The sequence below is a fragment of the Barbus barbus genome (genome assembly GCF_936440315.1).
Source record: "Barbus barbus genome assembly, chromosome: 23".
NCBI lineage: Eukaryota > Metazoa > Chordata > Actinopteri > Cypriniformes > Cyprinidae > Barbus > Barbus barbus.
This window is the reverse complement of record NC_136751.1, coordinates 2,144,447-2,162,894: the sequence shown is the minus strand read 5'-3', so window position 1 is coordinate 2,162,894 and position 18,448 is coordinate 2,144,447. Positions and strand designations below refer to the sequence as shown.

Genomic DNA, 18,448 nt, shown 5'->3' with positions numbered 1-18,448 from the left:
ATTTTTTTCTCAATAACACGCGTCATAAACCATCCAACGTGACAGCTGTTTGGCAAAGTTCAAATGTCAGCTGATTCGTTAATTATTATTTTTTTAATAGCGATTTACGATAAATGCTAATATAGATAAATCACAAACACAATTGCTTCAAATGAAAATCTGCCGAAGAAAAACAACACACAAGCAACTTTGTGATTTTCTTGCGTGCACGTCCTCATAAACAAACGCGCGAGTTGAAGTCGCGAAAGTGCGGCAGCTGAAATCTCATCCTGCGGTGATGACATATCCGTGAAGAGTCAACAGACACACACACGGTCGGTCCGGGCTGGAGCTGTACCGGGGCCGATCATTTGCTCTTTTTCCTGCTGTCTGTGCGTTTTCCGATCTGTTTAACATCATTGACACCGGGCGGCCGGAGTAGGGTGTTTACACGGAGCTAACGAGGCCGTTTGTGGAGGAGAGCGTGACGCCTGTTTTTATTTGTGTTGACTGCGACACGGAAAGTGACAGGATTCCTCGTCTTGACAGATTAACACACGACTGGAGAGATAAACATGCTCTTGCACTTTAGATCATTGGTTTAAAGAGTCAGCTCGAGTACTTTAGTCTTGCTGTAGGAGAGCAGGCCACTGGATAAAGCCTGATCTTCATCATAATCTTCATCACACGACTGGTTTTTAAAGTCTAATGTTTCAGATTGAAATACATCTATCAGTGTTTAACTTATTCTTGGACAGCATGAGAGGAAAGTACAGTGTTAATGGTGGACTTTAAGAACACGTGCATGTGAGAGATTCTCTTTTAATGTGGATTAAGTGACTTTGGACGATGTTGTAGGTGTTTACAGCTTTGTTAGGAACACAGGATTGCTAAAGAAAACACTTGAGATATAGGATAGAGGGAATTGCCTTATGCAATCCTTTAAATCAATACTACACAGACCGTATGAATGAATTGAGGACCACCATTTAAAGCTATGATGTGAACTTTTAGTATGCCATGCACTTATTAAGGAGATATTGAGGTGTTTCTCCCTGGTTTGAACTGTATTGTAGGTGATTGAGGGACGTTTTAGTGCGAGGCGGGCAGTGGCGTGTGCTCCAGCTCCCTGGAAATGAGAAAATGAATTGCGAGGAGCAAGCTGTAGATTTGTGCAATGTGTCTGACAACACTATATCACACACGGCGGATGAAATCCTCCCCCGTGACGGCCTCCTGCCAGGGGATGGAGATCCTGCTGTCCTGTCCAGGTTAAAAGATGTCCATTTGAAGGACGATGATTCCTCTGAGCTCAAAGCGCCGTGTAGTAAAAACAACGGGTCAGCCGACCCTGTTAATGGTTCTGCAGGTGATCTGCAACAGGATATAAGCATGTTTGAGGAACCACCAGTGAGCATGTGCTCTGTTGGAGGTGGGGATGATGGGGAGATGGATATCGGGGTGGATTTAAGTCTGGATGAAAATGGTGTTTTGGAATTCGAGCCGACGGCCCAAAGTGAGGAAAGTGCCTCTAGTTGTGAGAACTCTCTAACACCAGAAACTCTCCTAGAACTGCATTCACAGCAACCTCCGGAAGAACATGGTGAGGATGTGCCCTCAGAAACCACGTCAGCAGCTACAACACCAGGCAGTGCAGCCGGGAGTAAGCACGGGTCCAAACGGGTGACCTTTCCGTCAGACGAAGACATCGTCTCTGGTGCGGTTGAGCCGAAGGACCCTTGGAGACACGGTAAGACCTTTACAGTTCTTGCATCACTTTTGAACCCTCAATTATCGAGTGCAGAGCTCATCTCATGCAGTTTGCATTGTTGCTCCGCTCTAAAAGCTTTGTGTAATTGTGCTCCAACTATTCGGTCCCTGCTGAGTTGAAGCCAAGGCTTTGAATGTGGCTTCTGTTACCTGTTACGCTCTGAGCGATTCAGGCCTTTTCCTGAAAGCCTCCCGTGATCCGAGTGACACTTGAGCCGTAAGTCCTCCAGGGTCATTCAGCGGCTCCATAACAACTGCAGAGATCTCCTGCGATCCGTCTGAGCCTCGGGCAGCTGTCTCACAGATATGGAGAAACCTCTCCAACTCTTCCAGACGGTGGGTGTTGCGTAAAGCACATTCTGAGAAATCAGCATCTTGCAGGCCGAGTGCCGGTCCATCTCTTGGAAAACAGAGAGATCCAGTCCCCGCACATTGTTCTGCTCGATTGGCTGCGACGTGTCAGATGTTTTTGAGCCTGCAAACGTATAACAGCATGCTCTGTGCTTTCTAGGCCAAAGGTTTTCGAGGTGTGTCTCTTTTTAGCCTGCAGGGAATCTCCTTTCTGTATATCGCACTGGTCAAGGTATCGTCTGGGGCTTGTGTCTGTGGAAGCTCAAAAGTGAAACAATGATGCTGTTGAGACACAATAAACGGTGTTTTGTCTGACAGCTGCTGTTTGTTTACTTAGTTAGCAGTGTCACATTATAAAGGGACTTGGAAAATTCAACATTTTAAAAAATATTTGTCTTTGTGTTTGTAGATGACTGGAAACATTATATCATTTGTCAAAACTAGGCTAAACGGTGTACAGTTTAGTCACCTTTAAAAGTTTGTCGAGTGAGGAACTTGTATTATATGTAGTATAAATTATAATGACACATATAATAGGGGGTGTATCTGTAATTAATTGACATTTAAAAGTGTGGTTGATTATGATTTCACTTTTACCTGTGGTTAGTGTGTAATTTTGCTGTCAGAGCATAAACGTCTACAAAGTTACGACGCTCAAAGTGAAATATTTTCTTTTAAATAAATCGCTGTTTAAGGACTACAAAAAAAGCTGGTAGGGACTACAACGAGCTTCTTCCCGGGTTTGTGACATCACTAACCCTGATGTTTACATAAATCTTGCCCCTGAGATCTACCCATAATGGTAAGGGGGCGTGACATTTCCTGACAAAGTGCACTAGGCGGTTAGCGAATCACAACACACTGGGCCAGCTAACCAATCTGAGCCTGATTATGTATTTCTGAGGGAGGGGCTTCATAGAAGCAGGCGCTCAAGCGGCCGTTTTGGCGAGAACAGAAACAGCGGTGTAGAATAAGGGTAAAATATGCAAAATTAATGCTTTTTTTTAAACGATGCATGAACACTTTACTCTGCACCTCATAAACACAGTCAAGCCTTTGACAAAAGCTGATAACTTTACAATAACAATAATATACAATATGCCAGTGTTAATGCATTAAGTGTTGTGAACAATGAACAATAGTTTTACAGTATTTTTCTTTTTTTAGATATTTAATACATATTCTGTCAGATTTTAACATTTAAAGTTGCCTAAATAAACATATGAACAAACATAAACAGTGAATAATTATGTACATTTATATTATTCTGTAAAAAAAAACGAGTTCAAAAAATGCTTTAAGTTTAACACACGTAATCATATTGTGAGGTTTTACCTGTATTATGCGTTGTTTGAAAGATCATTAGTAATGTTTATTAGTTCAGAGTATTATCAGTTTACTTAGTATTCATGACACAATCCTCTTCATGGAAAAGAGAGCCTTGAATTGCACAGTTTATGCACATTTTAATGGATCCAGGTCCAGCTATCCCAGGCTATTTGCGGTAATGGCCTAATGTTTTAGTATCTGATTAGTAAGCACAAAGGTTGCTGGTTCATTTCCAAGTAATGTTGTCCCTGTAGTTCCAGCGATCCCTATCCTGCTCCGCCATCATTGTGGCTTTGAGCAGGGCACAGTATGCTAGGTCGCTTCAGCAGGGCTGTGCTTGCAAATACTGTGAATTGCAATAGTTAAATTACTGCTCTGAATTTGAAGCAACTTAAACATTTATTCTCTTCAACGGCTCATAATTGTCACATAGTAGCATGTGCATTTTCCTCACAGCTTTTAATTTCTTTAACTTGCTTTCTAATATTCTTTTGTCATTAAGAAGGATTAGGAGGGAAGTTTTTCACAGGTGTTGGCTGGTCTTATTTCAGTCACACATTGTTCTGTTGTTATTTAGGTATGAGGAAGTAGTTAAGTCACCTGCCTGTACTGTACGCTCTATAATTTCCTTATATTCTGAGGCTGAACTTCCCACTTTTGTAGCTTGGTTTCCTACACCGTTTCCTCAGACGCAGAGTCTTGGTCTCAGAGAAACACTGCAGTGTTTGTGTATCTCCTATAAATGACTTCATGAGAGAGCCAGTGGATCAGATTAGAAACCAAGCTGCTTGTTCTATGTTACTCGGTTGCGTTTGCAGTGGTGACGTACTACATTTTAAGATATAAAGAGTATTTATAATTCACATTTATGCAGATAATAAACAGAATTAATATTTCAGATGAAATTAATTAGTTGTAACTAGATTTATTTTTCTCTCATTCAAAAGTTTGGGGTCAAGTTTTGCTTTTTCATACAAAGCTTGTGTGTCTTATGCTCATCAAGGCTACATTTATTTGATTAAAAATACAGTAATATTGTGAAATATTATTGCAACTTCAATGTGAATATATTGTAAAATGTTATTAATTCCCGTGATGCAAAGCTGAATTTTCACATGATCCATGTTTGTTGTTTTGAATTTTATTATTGTTTTGCATCATATGCCATTCATATGGACATTGACAATTTATGAAGTTACAGCTTTATCTTTTACTTTTTTTGCAAATGTATTTTTGCCATTGTCACAGGATTTCCTTCCAGAAATGTATGTGACAAAGAAGGTTTCTTGGCAAAAAATGTATATGGCTGATCATTTTTGTCAATCCATTCACCAATTTACATCCTTGGTTGTTTCTAGAAATTCCTGAGACTTCTTTAGGACAGATATCACTCAGACAGGAATCCTGTCTAAATCTGACTAGAAAACGTACCTTTTATTTTTCCCCTTAATCTATTTCAGTTATTTATAGAATTGATTTAGTTTTTATTTAATGTGGTATGAATTTAATTTGCTGCATCACTCTTATTGTTCGTTAAGCTCATATAACAAGATATTGAAGAGGCTTTTTAACTGGTGGTTTCATTTAGATATTTTTGATGTGTCTTGGCGAGGGAAAGTGCACGGCTGGCGTGGGTGTGTTTTTCTCTCTCTCAACACACACACTGGCCCCTGTGACTGTGGCACTGCTGTGTGAATGACTTTGAGGTCCAGTGGCATGAGGTGGTGTGAAGATCTATTTTGGACCGTATCGCTCAGATGTTACTGCCCCGTGGCGTCCCTGAGAGCTCCACTCATGTTTGCCAGTGGCCTCCAAGGCCCTTCCGGATATGACTGGGGGCGAAGGATATGCCTTTTTTTTTTTTTTTTTTTTTAAAGTATACGTTTTTAATTATATTTATTGCAGGAATACTTTGGTCAACCTTGGAAAACTCATGGTGAAATTTTGGAAAGCTTATGGTGCGTTTACACAACAACGGTGTACTAAAAACGGAAAGATCTTTCCTTTGTCATTTTGAAAAGTTTACTGTGTAGACGACAACATTGTCAAAACAATCTCCATTCACATGGATCCACGACAGCGTGATGTTGATGTACAGATCAGGTTTTCTGTTCAGGTGCTCCTGATCCGATCCTAGTCATTGAATATTGAGTTTCTGATCAATACCAAGTCCTGATCCAATTCTTCTATATTCCTAGTGTTTGATGCACAATTCAAGTACATTAAAGATATTAAAATCAATCCAATGTACAGATTTGTGCAGAGAGTAAAAATCTGTGTGTGTACATAAGATGCACTATGTATATACACTATAGTTCCAAAAGTATTGGCACCCCCTTCTAATGAACAGGTTTGACTACTTTAGTAATTTCTTTGGGTATACAATATTTAATGTTTAAGCATATAATGATATTCTAGGGAATTGCGTGCTTCTAATATTATAGCAACGGTTTGGACAGAACCCTTTTCTATTCTAACATGACCGTGTCTCTGTGTATAACACACGGTTCAAAAAGACATGATTGATTGAGTCAGTGTGGAAGAACTGGACTGGTCTGCAGAAAGCCAAGTCCTGATCCCAGCTGAACACCTCTGGTGTGACTTTATATGCAGAGCCAAAAACTCATCACCAAACACCAATTAGTTATGGGAACGACATCTCAGATAGTCTGACTGCAGATAAAAGTGATGATAAATTAATGAGATATCGTTACAAAAGTGCATATCAAATGTACTGAACACGGAAGCTCAAACTTGTGAGACGCAAAGAACAGACCTCACTGGTTCTCACGGATGCACATGTCTTCATCTTTTGGTTTTAATGGCGGCAGAACATGAGCATCTTTTCCTTTTAATGGTGGTTGGCAAATCTGCTGGAAAGCAAATACTGCCACCTACTGCCCGTCACCAGCATGATAGCTGACATAAAATACAGATTGGCTTTAGGAGAGCCGATACCGATCAGTTAAAAAAATAGTTGATCGGCCCCAATCCCTATCCTTGAGATCAGCTCGGGACATCCTTAAAAATGCTGTTTTATGCATGCCAGGCCAGTGATTGGCTATGTCACTTTCCTATAGACTGAACAGTAATATGCATGCGATAACGATATTGTTTTCAAAAACATGTACTTTGAAACACATTTTCAAAAGTTTGCATTTTCAGGCCCCATTCCTTTTCTATTAAGAATCTTTATGGAACCTTCCTTTGCACAAAATGGTCTTTGTAGTAAAAAAAGATTTTTTCTTGTTCTTTTAAGAACTAAATGGTTCTTTGGGGAAACAAAAAATGATCTTTTATGGCTTGACGGTAAAACACTCTTTTTGGAATAATTTCAGGTACCATTTGAGAGTTTTATACGTCTGTCTACCTTTAGTTGTGTTATTGTGTCATTTCTATTATGCTTTATAATTTCAGGCCAGCTAACTAGACAGGTTGGTTTGCTCTTTAAAAGTGGCTGATCAGGTCACTGAATTAAAGCATTTCCTCATCATGAATATGAGCAAATCTGGTCCTTTTACCAGCCCAAACGAATGGCCTTTCTTCATTGTAAAGCCTGACTTTTGCTGTCACTGCAACCTTACAGCAAAAGCAGTGATTTCAGACGGGTAAGAGAAATAGAAGATTGCTTCTCTTTTCTTACACATTGTTGGTCTGTGAGTTATTGGGAGGCTTACAGAGGAGATTGTAATTCATGACACAATCTTGAGTTTGGTCTGTGGTGCTTTGGCTTTGGGAGCAATTTTTGCTGAGTCTGAAACATTGGAGCTTTATTAGAGTTCCAGCACTTTTCAAGAAATACTTAAAAGTTTTTAGAGTTTTTGTTCAACTTTAAACTCTTATGTCAAGGGGTTAAACAGAGTTCAACATTTTCATTTTGTTGATTTACGGTCTCCTCATAACGGTCTTGGGAACTTTTTACAATGCCTTCATCATTAGTTTTCTTATAGCCATTTTTTAAATGGCTTTTATATATTTAGTGTAGTCCAATCTTTTCTGCATTGTATTTTTTACTCTCACTTTCTACCTATATTTTAGTGCTTGGCACAACTAGAAATACACATTCATTATAAAAATATCTACTATAAGATTGAGATTTTTTTCATTCTAAGGTTATAAGACTTTTCCATGTCTAGTAGAAATCACACTTTTAAAATTAGCCAACCTCATATATCCAACCATGGGAACCCTGTTTTTTTTTTGTTTTGTTTTTTTTAGGTAAAAGTTGAGTAGGTGAATTAAACTTAAATATTTATTGACTTTTTTTGCATGTGGTTTTAGTTCATTTAATTCTTATTTGGTCTTATTTTAAATAATTTTGTCATGTTGAGGCCTCCTGAACCCTCGTCTTAGATGCAGTTTTGATTTTAATATGAAAATATGATACAAATATTGAATGATAAAATGATTTGATAAAGCTATTAGATTTAGAACAGTTTATGATTCGAGCTAAACATAATAAATGCTAATATACTATTGTAATATTTACTATGTGATTCCTTCATTTATCACGATCAACAATTTTGCTCCTAATAAAGATTTTGCAAATGTTCTTGTTTATCAAGGACTGTGTCAGTGAAGCTTGAGGTGAAATATGAGACATCATGTGACATGAAGAAAGCAAACCACTGTTGAACATTGTTAGTGGATAAATGAGTGTGTCAGTAGTGCAAAAAGTGCCCGTAAGAAACACTCGTTCTAAAGACGGCTTGTTTGGTGCATTTTGTCTCGTGCCATGAACATAGTGATGTCTGGGCTTGTTTGATGGAGAAGGAGGACAGCATACTGTCTTGCTCAAGTGTGCGAGCGTTTGCGTCTGTACCCCGAGGGGCTCGATTTTGTCTGCTGACTGCACCTCACGTTAATTGCCAACATTTAGCTTTTGTTTACATGTCATCCTTATCAAACGGCAGTGCACAGTTCAAAGGAGTTGTCTTTATCTTCGCTCTGAGGAAGACCCCAGGCCTTGCTGTCATTAACAGTTTGAGCAACCGAACTCCTAGAATCTGTTTAAACTGAGACCTAATTACCGTTCTGCCTGAAGGATGCACTTTTATAAACTTGTGTAATGTGCCGTCTTGATCTCTCAAATGTTGAAATGTAACGTTTTGATTCTGATGAGACGTGTTTCTTGGAATGAATTTCAAAATGTGTCTTTAGAAACTGGATTATTGGACTATCAAAAATCGACCAATTTCACTACCAAATTTAAGTTGACATTGTAATTTTAAATGATAAACAATTCCAATATTTTCAGAATCTGGATAATTTTGTCCCTTTTGTTATTTTGAATAATTATGATGTGGATAACTGTGATGGTTTTAGTTGTATTAACTTGGTATTGATGGGTTTATGTGGTTTGAGCTGGATTGAGATGGCCTCTGGCTTGTTACCTCACTTATTAATCTTAATATTAATAGTTAATATCCAGATGCTTCAGGGCAGGCGAGTAGACTCTTCCTGAGAATTTCAGGGATGTATTTCACAGTAAAGTGGCACAGTTCATTTACACTGGCAATTGATATTCTGAGGTTAGCTTTAACCGCTAGCTCCAGAACATGATTTTTGTGCTCTGAATTATCATCGAGATGTGTGAACTTCTGAATGACCTTCAGAACCATTGAGTTTTGGTGGAAATGTGCTGGTGTTGTTGTAAACCAGTATTGGAAGTGCATATTTCTAATATTTTGCACTTTATATAATATGCACTTTAACGCCTTTACAATTTACAATCTCTTTTATTTCACGGATGGTTGTTGCTCTGACGTCTGCTGTATACATTCAAGTATGTGCAAGTATGTATGTGATTGAATCAGATGGCGGTGGTTTAGATAAAGAGATGTGCAAAGAAGTGAGCTTTCTGAACTGCTGTCAACTACTTCCGTCATTGAAGTTCATTGAGTTAGTTTATTGTTTTATCTGCCACTGATGAAATTGATCAAATGCTTTGGTTACTGGAGATAATATTGTTTCACATAATTTGTGTTTGCATGCTGCTTTCTGACTTTGAATAGTCCTGGTTTATTTTCTCTGGGATGATGTGCTTACAGACCGTTTGAACTGATTTGTTTCTCAACAGTTCATCCAACATAAAAGTTCCTTTGACAAGTATGACAAGTATGACAAATTTACTTGTCCGAAGGACAACCACATGGTTGCTTAATGTCAAGCCCTGGGTTAGGTTTCTTTAGCTGATAAGAGTTGAAGAATGATTTCTACATTCATCTACAATTTGATAAAATTGTCAAATAAATATACTAGGCATAAGACTGTATCAATAACAAATATCATGCATGTTCACTATTGTGATATATCATGTTATTTTATATAGCCACATGTCTAAAATATATATTTAATTGCAACATGTTTACTATATTTCATTGAAATAGTGTGATATTAAATATAGCCTATATCCCCTTTACATCGACTATCAGCGACCCTGCTGGCATCAGTATTGGCCATCAGAAAGTACATTTCAAGGGACTACTAACCAAAACTCTTTGATTCGCAACATTCTTTGAAATATTTTCTTTGGTGTTTATTTCGTGAATGAAAGTCAATCAGGTTTGGAATGACACAAGTTTGAGTAAATGATGACAATTTTCAGTTTGTGTGAATTGTTTCAAGTTTCTGCATGTTTTTCTAGGATTGTGTACTGCAGTAGCGCTCTGTGCATCGATCGAAGTGTAATGAGTTTTAATCTGAAGTAGCAGTCTTTAGTTCAGACGTCTGGCCAGCTCAGCAGCACACTTTAATAAGTGTTCTCCACCGCTGCTTTTGGAAAGACGCCATTCAGAGGAATGCAGACCACAGGTTTCCCAAAAGGCTGTTTGCTGACGGACAGATTCCCATTGATTTCACCTCTCATGATGCCATGATTTATATACATAGTGCATGTAGCATTAGGGAAGGAGATACTTGTGCTTTAGCGCTGTGGTTGATCTTTATCACGCTAACATTTTCAAATGTACCATGCTGAAATCTCACCACTGTGCAGGTCTATTTATCTTAGTTGATCTGGAACCTGGAAGTGGTAAACACATACACGTGCTTTTGGATGTTTTTTCAGGTTATGAAACCTACCCAGATGGCATGTGCATATTTGGTAAAAATACCAAGGCTGCTCTTTAAAAACATGCCTGCTTTTCTTTTCTTTGAAGACATTTCATGACATGATTTCATCTAATGCTCAATGCCAGCGCTGACACTGCTGAAGGAGCCAGCTGTCACGTAGTCAACATGTGAAAAGAGATGGCATTTATCTGTGCGCATTTGGAAATATTAAGGAGTGTTTGATATAGTTTTCCTATTTTGGGAAGTCTCTCTGGCTTTCTCTCTCAGGGAACGTTTACCCACGCTGAGACTAAAAAGTGAATGCTTTTCCAAGGACATGCTGTACACAGAGTACATGGAGCACGTTCAGTGCCCTGCACAGACTCTGCCCTCATGTTCATAAAACACGCACACGCAGACTGGAAATGTATGGTCAGCATATTTTGCACCTTTTTAAAATGTTTTTTATTGATTATATTACCTCATTTAGTGTTATGTGTCACAAATGTAGGGCTCTATGATTTGCATATCCAGTCCAGTCATGAAGGTGGACTTTACAGTACAGTATAATTGTCCTGGAAGCTGGCCAATTTGGGATGAATAAATCGGTCCCACTTTATATTAGGTGGCCTTACTATGTACTTGCGTTTAAGTTAATCATTTGGCACAGTACACTTTATGTGTACATATGTTTATAAAAATACCTGAATGAAATTACATATATTTATGTAATTACATTATAATTACACTGTAACTTGCATCTTAGCCCACACTTAGACCTACCCATATCACCAAACCTGCCCCTAACCTTACCCATATCCCACTTCAACAGCAGCAGAAGTGTTTTGCAATATGAACACAATGTACATCATTTTTTGATGTAAGTACATGATGCCATTCTTCTTACGATGTAACGAGTACATCATGTGTTATGGGGAGTGTTCCTGGTTCCGGTTGATCTAATTAATGCAGCTTAACAATCCTTTAATGGATTTGAATAATAGAAGCGTATTAGTGTGTTATGTGTAAGCCAGGTTAAAGAAATATGTCTTTAATCTAGATTTAAACTGACAGAGTGTGTCTGCCTCCCGAACAGTGTTAGGTAGATTGTTCCAGAGTTAATATGGTCATACTTCCTGGTTCTAGTAAGGACTCTAGCTGCTGCAGTTTGGACCAGCTGTAGTTTGTTGATCAAGCGTCAAGCATTTCAATAGTCTAACCTTGAGGTCATAAACGCATGAATTAGCATTTCTGCATTTGATGTTGAGAGCATAGGTCGCAATTTAGATATGTTTTTGAGATGGAAAAACGCAGTTTTACAGATGCTATAAACATGGCTTTCAAATGAAAGATTGCTATCAAACAGCACACCTAGGTTCCTAACTGATGAAGAAGAAATGACAGAGCAGCCATCAAGTGTTAGATAGTATTCTAGGTTATTACATGTGGGGTTTTTAGGTCCGATAATTAACACTTCTGTTTTTTCAGAATTTAGCAGTAAGAAGTTACTCGTCATCCAGTTTTTTTATACCGACTATGCATTCTGTTAGTTTTTCAATTTGGTGTGTTTCACCGGGCCGCGAAGAAAAATAGAGCTGAGTATCATCAGCATAACAGTGAAAGCTAACACCATGTCTCCTGATAATATCTCCCAAGGGCAACATGTAAAGCATGAAAAGTAACGGCCCTAGTACTGATCCTTGAGGTACTCCATACTGCACTTGTGATCGATATGATACCTCTTCATTCACTGCTACGAATTGATGAAATTAAATGAATGGTGCGGAAATCACACACCCTGATTAACTCTATACCATGATCCCTTGTCACTGAGTTGAGTACTTCTGTACTAACAAACGCTCACTACATTGCTGATAAAACCACATAATTGAACTTCTAAATATTGACCACTTTCACTAAGACCAATGTTCACTAGTAATGATTATTTCCTGTGATAATCTATGAGGTTAGTTGTACTAAGTGCACTCAAGGCCTCATTTTCCTGCAGTTTTTGTCTTGAGTGAGTGTATTTTATCAGCTGCTGTGACTGGTTGGCAGAGCTCAATCTGATCGAACTGTGAGCAATCAAGGGGTCGTTCACACAGAATGCATCTTTGTGTCTAAAAACGCAACACGCATCGCTCAGGAATGGTTTTTTAAAAAGCGCAGCACAGAACGCAAGGGTCTGGAGACGTGCTTTTGAGACGTGATGCAATAACAGAAATATTTATCATAATATTTAATATAATATATCTCCAGGCTCTTTTTTTTTTTTAAAGAAACAGGTTGTGATAATCACTTGAATAAATGTTATATCATTCAAGGTATCCTGGCTCAGCCATTATGAGTGCCTCTTCCGCCATATTGCCATCAAATAAAAAAATTGCCATACCAATTTACTGTAAACAAAATCTTGCTACGCTTGCCCCGCCTCCAGGGTCTTCTGATTGGTCCACTGTGTTAGAACTGACATCTGACAAGCAGCACTGGTGACAAACTGACAAGCAGCACTGCTTGTAAAAGATGAAATCATTTACATTTAGTCATTTGGCAGACGTTTTTATCCAAAGCGACTTACAATTGGGGAATACAAAAAGCGATTCATCTTGAAGAGGCAATCAGACAGAGGAAGTGCTCGTAACACCAAGTCTCAGTCATTGTTCAAATAAGTACAAGCTAGTAAGCGGAGAGAAAGATAGAGGGAAAGATTGAGGGTTTTTTTGAGTTTAGGATGAAGTCAAGTGCTGCCGAAAGAGATGAGTTTTCAGTTGTTGCTTGAAGATTGACAGGGATCCAGTATTCCGGATAGGTAAGGCATATAGGCATATTTGTAAGTAAACAGTGGATGATCATCACAGTTTGCAAACTTTCAGTTAACCAAAAACTTCTGGAATTTAACTAAGCACTTTGTGCAACATTAGTGTTTGTGCTGTAATTATTGGCCTTTGTTTTGGTATTGCTTACATATTAGATACTGGATTAAAGAAGTTTTGCTGAATTGCCAAAAGGCGTTCCAGGTCTCCGCTCATGGAGAATGAGCCATTGGAAATCTTTTAATGCAGACTTTAGTTTAATTAGACTGCCTGAGGAGAAGATGAAAGACTCATGATGCACTCTTAGCTAAATCGTTAGTTCGTCATGTATTGGTTTATATTTATAGCCCATTTTAGTGATCGTGGTCGTGATTGGTCTGCAGCTTAATAGATAATAGCAAGCGTGGAAGGACGGCATCCAATCATGTAATTATCTGAGTCATCAACCCAGCACGTCATCTCTAGTCAGCAGTCCTCTGCTGTGTTTGTATGTTTGTATGCGCACAAGACATGCAAAAAACAAGCAGAATCCACATTTGCCTTTTACAATAATTAAACATGTAAAATGTGCTAATATTGCACTGTTTTGAAAGCCTAGCAGTCAGTATAGCCACGTCAATGTAAACATAACACAGCTTTATTCCTGAAATCTGCATGAATTCAAATTTCAGCCTATTATTAAATAAAAAGTCTTTTAAGTCCTGTCATGTATGAATTAGTAAATAGCTTAAGTTAAATATCTGCAAAGATAACCAGAAGAGACGTGGGAGATGTGGTGTAACGCTCTGTGAATCATTATTTACATGCAGCTCCTGTTACAAAAATTGGGGTGATTTAGGGGTCATATTTAGTAAAGAAATTCAGTACAAATATTGAAGAAAGCTTAAAGCACTGAAACACAAGCTTTACATTTCCTTGTCAACCCTCAGGCCTGCAAAGCTTACATTGTGACTGTTTACTGTAAACATGCTTCTCGTTTGTTTATACACACAGTCGAAATTATTGTCTTAATGAAATTATTGTTAATCAACCGCATGCACAGCTGGTTTACGTAAACATTAGGGTGAAAATTACCCGGAATTTTCCTTTCAAGATGTAATTGTTTGTTACTTACAAAGTGAAATTGATGCACAAAAAGAAATGCAAATATTTGATTTAGTAGTATTTTTTATTATTATATTGCTCTAAATGTCAAATGTTATAAATATTGTCATAATTAAATGTGAATTTAAGTAGTAATGTGAGTAATAAGTAGGAATATTTGTTTATTATTATTATTATTATTATTACTAATTTTCATGATGCATATGTATTTACATTTATAAGAAGAGATGAATAAACAATTAAACATTGGTTACACATTTTGTCATTGGGTCTGTAGCAGTCATACAAGCAATATTGCACAGAACTACTTGAAATAAGTTTTAATAATATATATTTTTTATTATTTTCTCTGAGGTATAGATATGTTTGTAATTATTTTTTGCACTTAAACAGTCACCGCATTCATTGTGAATGGCTTTTGGTGCTTCCTTTCCGTCGCCTATTTTTATGTTATGTCAGTATGTTTGCATAACAAATGACACTGTAGTATCACCGTAATGCAAATGAAATGCTCACGCTGTAGAGCCTGGTATTTTATAGCCTTAAACCATCCTGTGCTGTGTGTGTGTGTGTGTGTCTCACATCAAAACAATAAGTCTGAATGTAGTCATATGACTGTGGCCAGTGCTTAAAGTGTCTAGACCGCTTTGTTCTTTGAGTGTGTGTGTGTGTTCATGGGCTACACAAAGGCCCTACTGAGAGTGCTCAAGAATCACACTCGGTGAGGACAGATCCATTTCACTCGCTTGCATTGTTCAGTTGTCCAGACTCATGTGCTCTGTCACAGAACCTTCCTATGAAAGCTGTTTTAAGGCATCGTAGGAGCAATTGCTGTGCTAAACCTAGAGAATGAGATGAGCTGGATTCAGACTTAGAGAATTCAGACTGTTGCATATGCTGTGTGGTATGTCTCTGTATGACCTTTGTCCTTGTCTTTGTGTGGTTTTGTCTCTGCAGCCCAGAATGTGACGGTGGAGGAGATTCTGAATGCCTACAGACAAGCATGCCAGAAGCTCAACTGCAAGCCAATCCCTAAAGTGCTCAAACAGATACAGGTAACACGCATTTATTCACTCCGTCTCTCACATCTGCAAAACATCATAATGTTTTGACTGTTAGCAAATATTTTGTGCTCACAACGTGGATATGCTACAACAGGTAAACGTGTGGAGGCTTGGACTGATTGACGATATCGATCTCTCTATATAAATCCGTCTTTATTTTAATGAACTGAGGTCTTTGTCTATACTGGTTTCCATTGATGCGTGTTTTGATATGAAAGTCTGGGCTCTCATTCTATTTTATGACAATTCAAGCAATAAATATTATTTTTTTTTATGCTCTGTAATGTGACGTGAAGTATAGCCGCTTTAGTTCAAGCGAAATGCATTTACCTCAGGAAAGCAATTCAATGTTTATAAAGTCGTTAGTCAACTAGAAGAAATGAACTTTAGAGGAGCATTTTGCTAAATATATGCACTATGCAACATTCATTATATTTTATTTACTTTTTTATGTTAATGTATTGTATTAATGTACGTTTGAATAAATCTGGCATGAAAGCAAGTTTTTATTTCAGACACTTTGTATTTCGACAAATTGGAGTGGAAATATAATTATATTAAAGGGGTTATATGATGTTGATAAAAAGAGCATTATTTTGTGATTTTTAGTTGTGTAATTCATTTGGAAGGCCAAACAAAGTACTTTCGCTTTCACAACGAACAACAATTGCAACAACAATACTACAGCGAGAATAAAAGTTACACCTTCTTTCATTGCGTATACGTTTGGGCGGTGTTATGCAAATCTGCTCACACTGTGATGTAGACATGTTGGGGGCGTGTTTGAATGAGCCGTTTTAGTCTTAACTTTTATAAAGAATATCTCTTTGGGTTTGAGACTTTAATCTTTGCAACTTTAAAGATCTTATATGCACACACAGCTTGTAGCACTCCAAAGACAAAGGAACATATGAAATCGCATCATATGACTCCTTTAATATAATTATATTGTAATTGAATATTATATAATAATAATAATAATGTGCAATTTAAATGTTAACATACAACTCATAATTTCAGTAAAAGTTTCAATGCATGACTATTCAAGACTTTGAAGTTCTGCTTGAGGTCATAAAGTGTTAAATTCACACTCAGAAGAAAAGGGAAGCCTGATCGCGCACATTAGTAACCTCTATTGTATCCTCATTTGGTCTGTTGCTCTGGATTACATCTGTGCTCTGTTCACAAACGTATAACCTCACCAGCCTCTGGCATCCGTACAGTCACATGCCTCCTGACTCGCTCTGCCTGCATCATGCTTACTGAAAGCCTCTTATAGACGCATCACTGTAAACATACCATACTGAGTCAACAAACGGTCACAGCTTCCTGTCCTGATGACACACACACATTCAGAGTCAAATTCCCTAACATCTGCATTTGCATATAGCGTTTTATTGATTTGGTTAGAGCTCAACATAAACGTGCCTGTTTTCTGTCAGTAAACATTTAACTACATGACTTCCTGAAACAAATATAGCAATAATTACTAATGTAATGAATTTAAAAGGGTCAAATTGATCACAGACACAATAGCACAAAGCACAGTTACATAAGCGTCTTAATGGCTCAGCACCAAACATCAACCTGAAGAGTATCAGAAAGAGGGAGGGGGGAAAACCTTCACTAGTGTTATAAATCTGTGACATCTATATTTCATTGGAACTTTAAAATGCTTTACAGTTATAATGAAACTGTAGTAGCGACAGAACTTTTACTGCATATTGTGACGCGTATCAAAAGTGAACTGGATTATTAAAAACATAAATAATATAGGGTAGAAATGTTGGTATTGTAGATGATCAAGAAGTTTTAATAATGAGTGAATGCACAAAATATTCAGCTTTAAATGTTACTGTGTTATTACCATGTAGGCCTGGGCGCTTATCGAGTTTGTATGATTTTATATAGATATATTTTTATAAGCAATACGGTATGAAGCAATACTGTTAATATCGATATACAGTATGAAATGAGCGCAAAAACAACCGATACCACTGTTTATTAAGTGTTTAATGCAGTTTCTTCTCAAAAGACACTGTTATTTAAATATTTTAAATTCTAAAGGAACAGAGGAATGCTCTATATAAATGTTTCTTTAAATATTAGTCCAGATTTATGAAACTTGCATATTCAAACAATATATATGGTACTCTGCAAACGTAAAAATAAATAATAATTTTACATTCATAACTTTCACAATGAGGTGGAAAATAATTCATAAATTTTTCATGTTTATTAACAAAATTCAGTCCTAAAAGTGTGTGAGAGTCTCTCTAACATTGTGTAACGCCTTCAATTAATACCCGACTCAAAATGCACCCAAACACAAAATCTGTAATGTTAATAGTTATATCTCTTCAAAACTATGCATATTTCGTTAGTCATGACTTGCTTGCAAATAAAAAAAGAGCATTTTGTAGAATTTTGGTCCTAACAGACCAGGGTTAGATGATAGACGGTGAATTTTAATTTCTTGCCAACTTTAAAAAATGCATGCAAGATTTCAGGTGAGACTCGGCAGGTGTTATAATGAGACGGGAGCGAAGCAGATCAGTTTCTCCCGTCTGCTCCTCGCTGAGTCACTGAAAACAGACAGACAGAGAGAAATCCTGTTATCGTGGTCTGATGTTTGCACAGAGATGCCAGCTAACACCCACAATCGCTCACCAACCAGCACATGCTGCCGCTCTCCTCCCCTCTTTCCCTCCGTCCGCATGTCCCGCTCTTTTGTGTTTCCCATCTGTTACATTTCCTCTCCTTGATTTTTCTCTGCAAGTGTAGATTTTTTTGTGCGTGCAATGTGTTTTTGTGCGGTTTGTGTAACCTGTAGTTGTCCAGAAAGGCATCAGTCAGTTAAACCCTTCCAAGGGGATGATGGTAAATTTCCACTGGGTGTCCCCAGGGCAGAAAATAGCCGGTCATTACTGTGTGCGTGTGTACGTATGTGTTTTTCCACCACCTCAGTCTCCGCTTGTGTTCCTC

The 18,448-nt window shown here is 37.7% G+C and overlaps 1 protein-coding gene across 1 annotated transcript in view; it reads left to right on the top strand.

The window, feature by feature from the left end:
• The first annotated feature begins 284 nt into the window (after window positions 1–284).
• Window positions 285–18,448, top strand: part of LOC306843117 (protein phosphatase 1 regulatory subunit 37-like) — a 41,993-nt gene continuing 23,829 nt past the window's right edge. Inside the window, exons 1-3 of the mRNA XM_079374403.1 lie at window positions 285–786; window positions 1,056–1,729; window positions 15,357–15,454. Of these exons, the coding sequence (XP_079230529.1) occupies window positions 1,123–1,729; window positions 15,357–15,454 (705 nt within the window). The 5' untranslated portion in view covers window positions 285–786; window positions 1,056–1,122. The remainder of the gene's footprint in view (window positions 787–1,055; window positions 1,730–15,356; window positions 15,455–18,448) is intronic.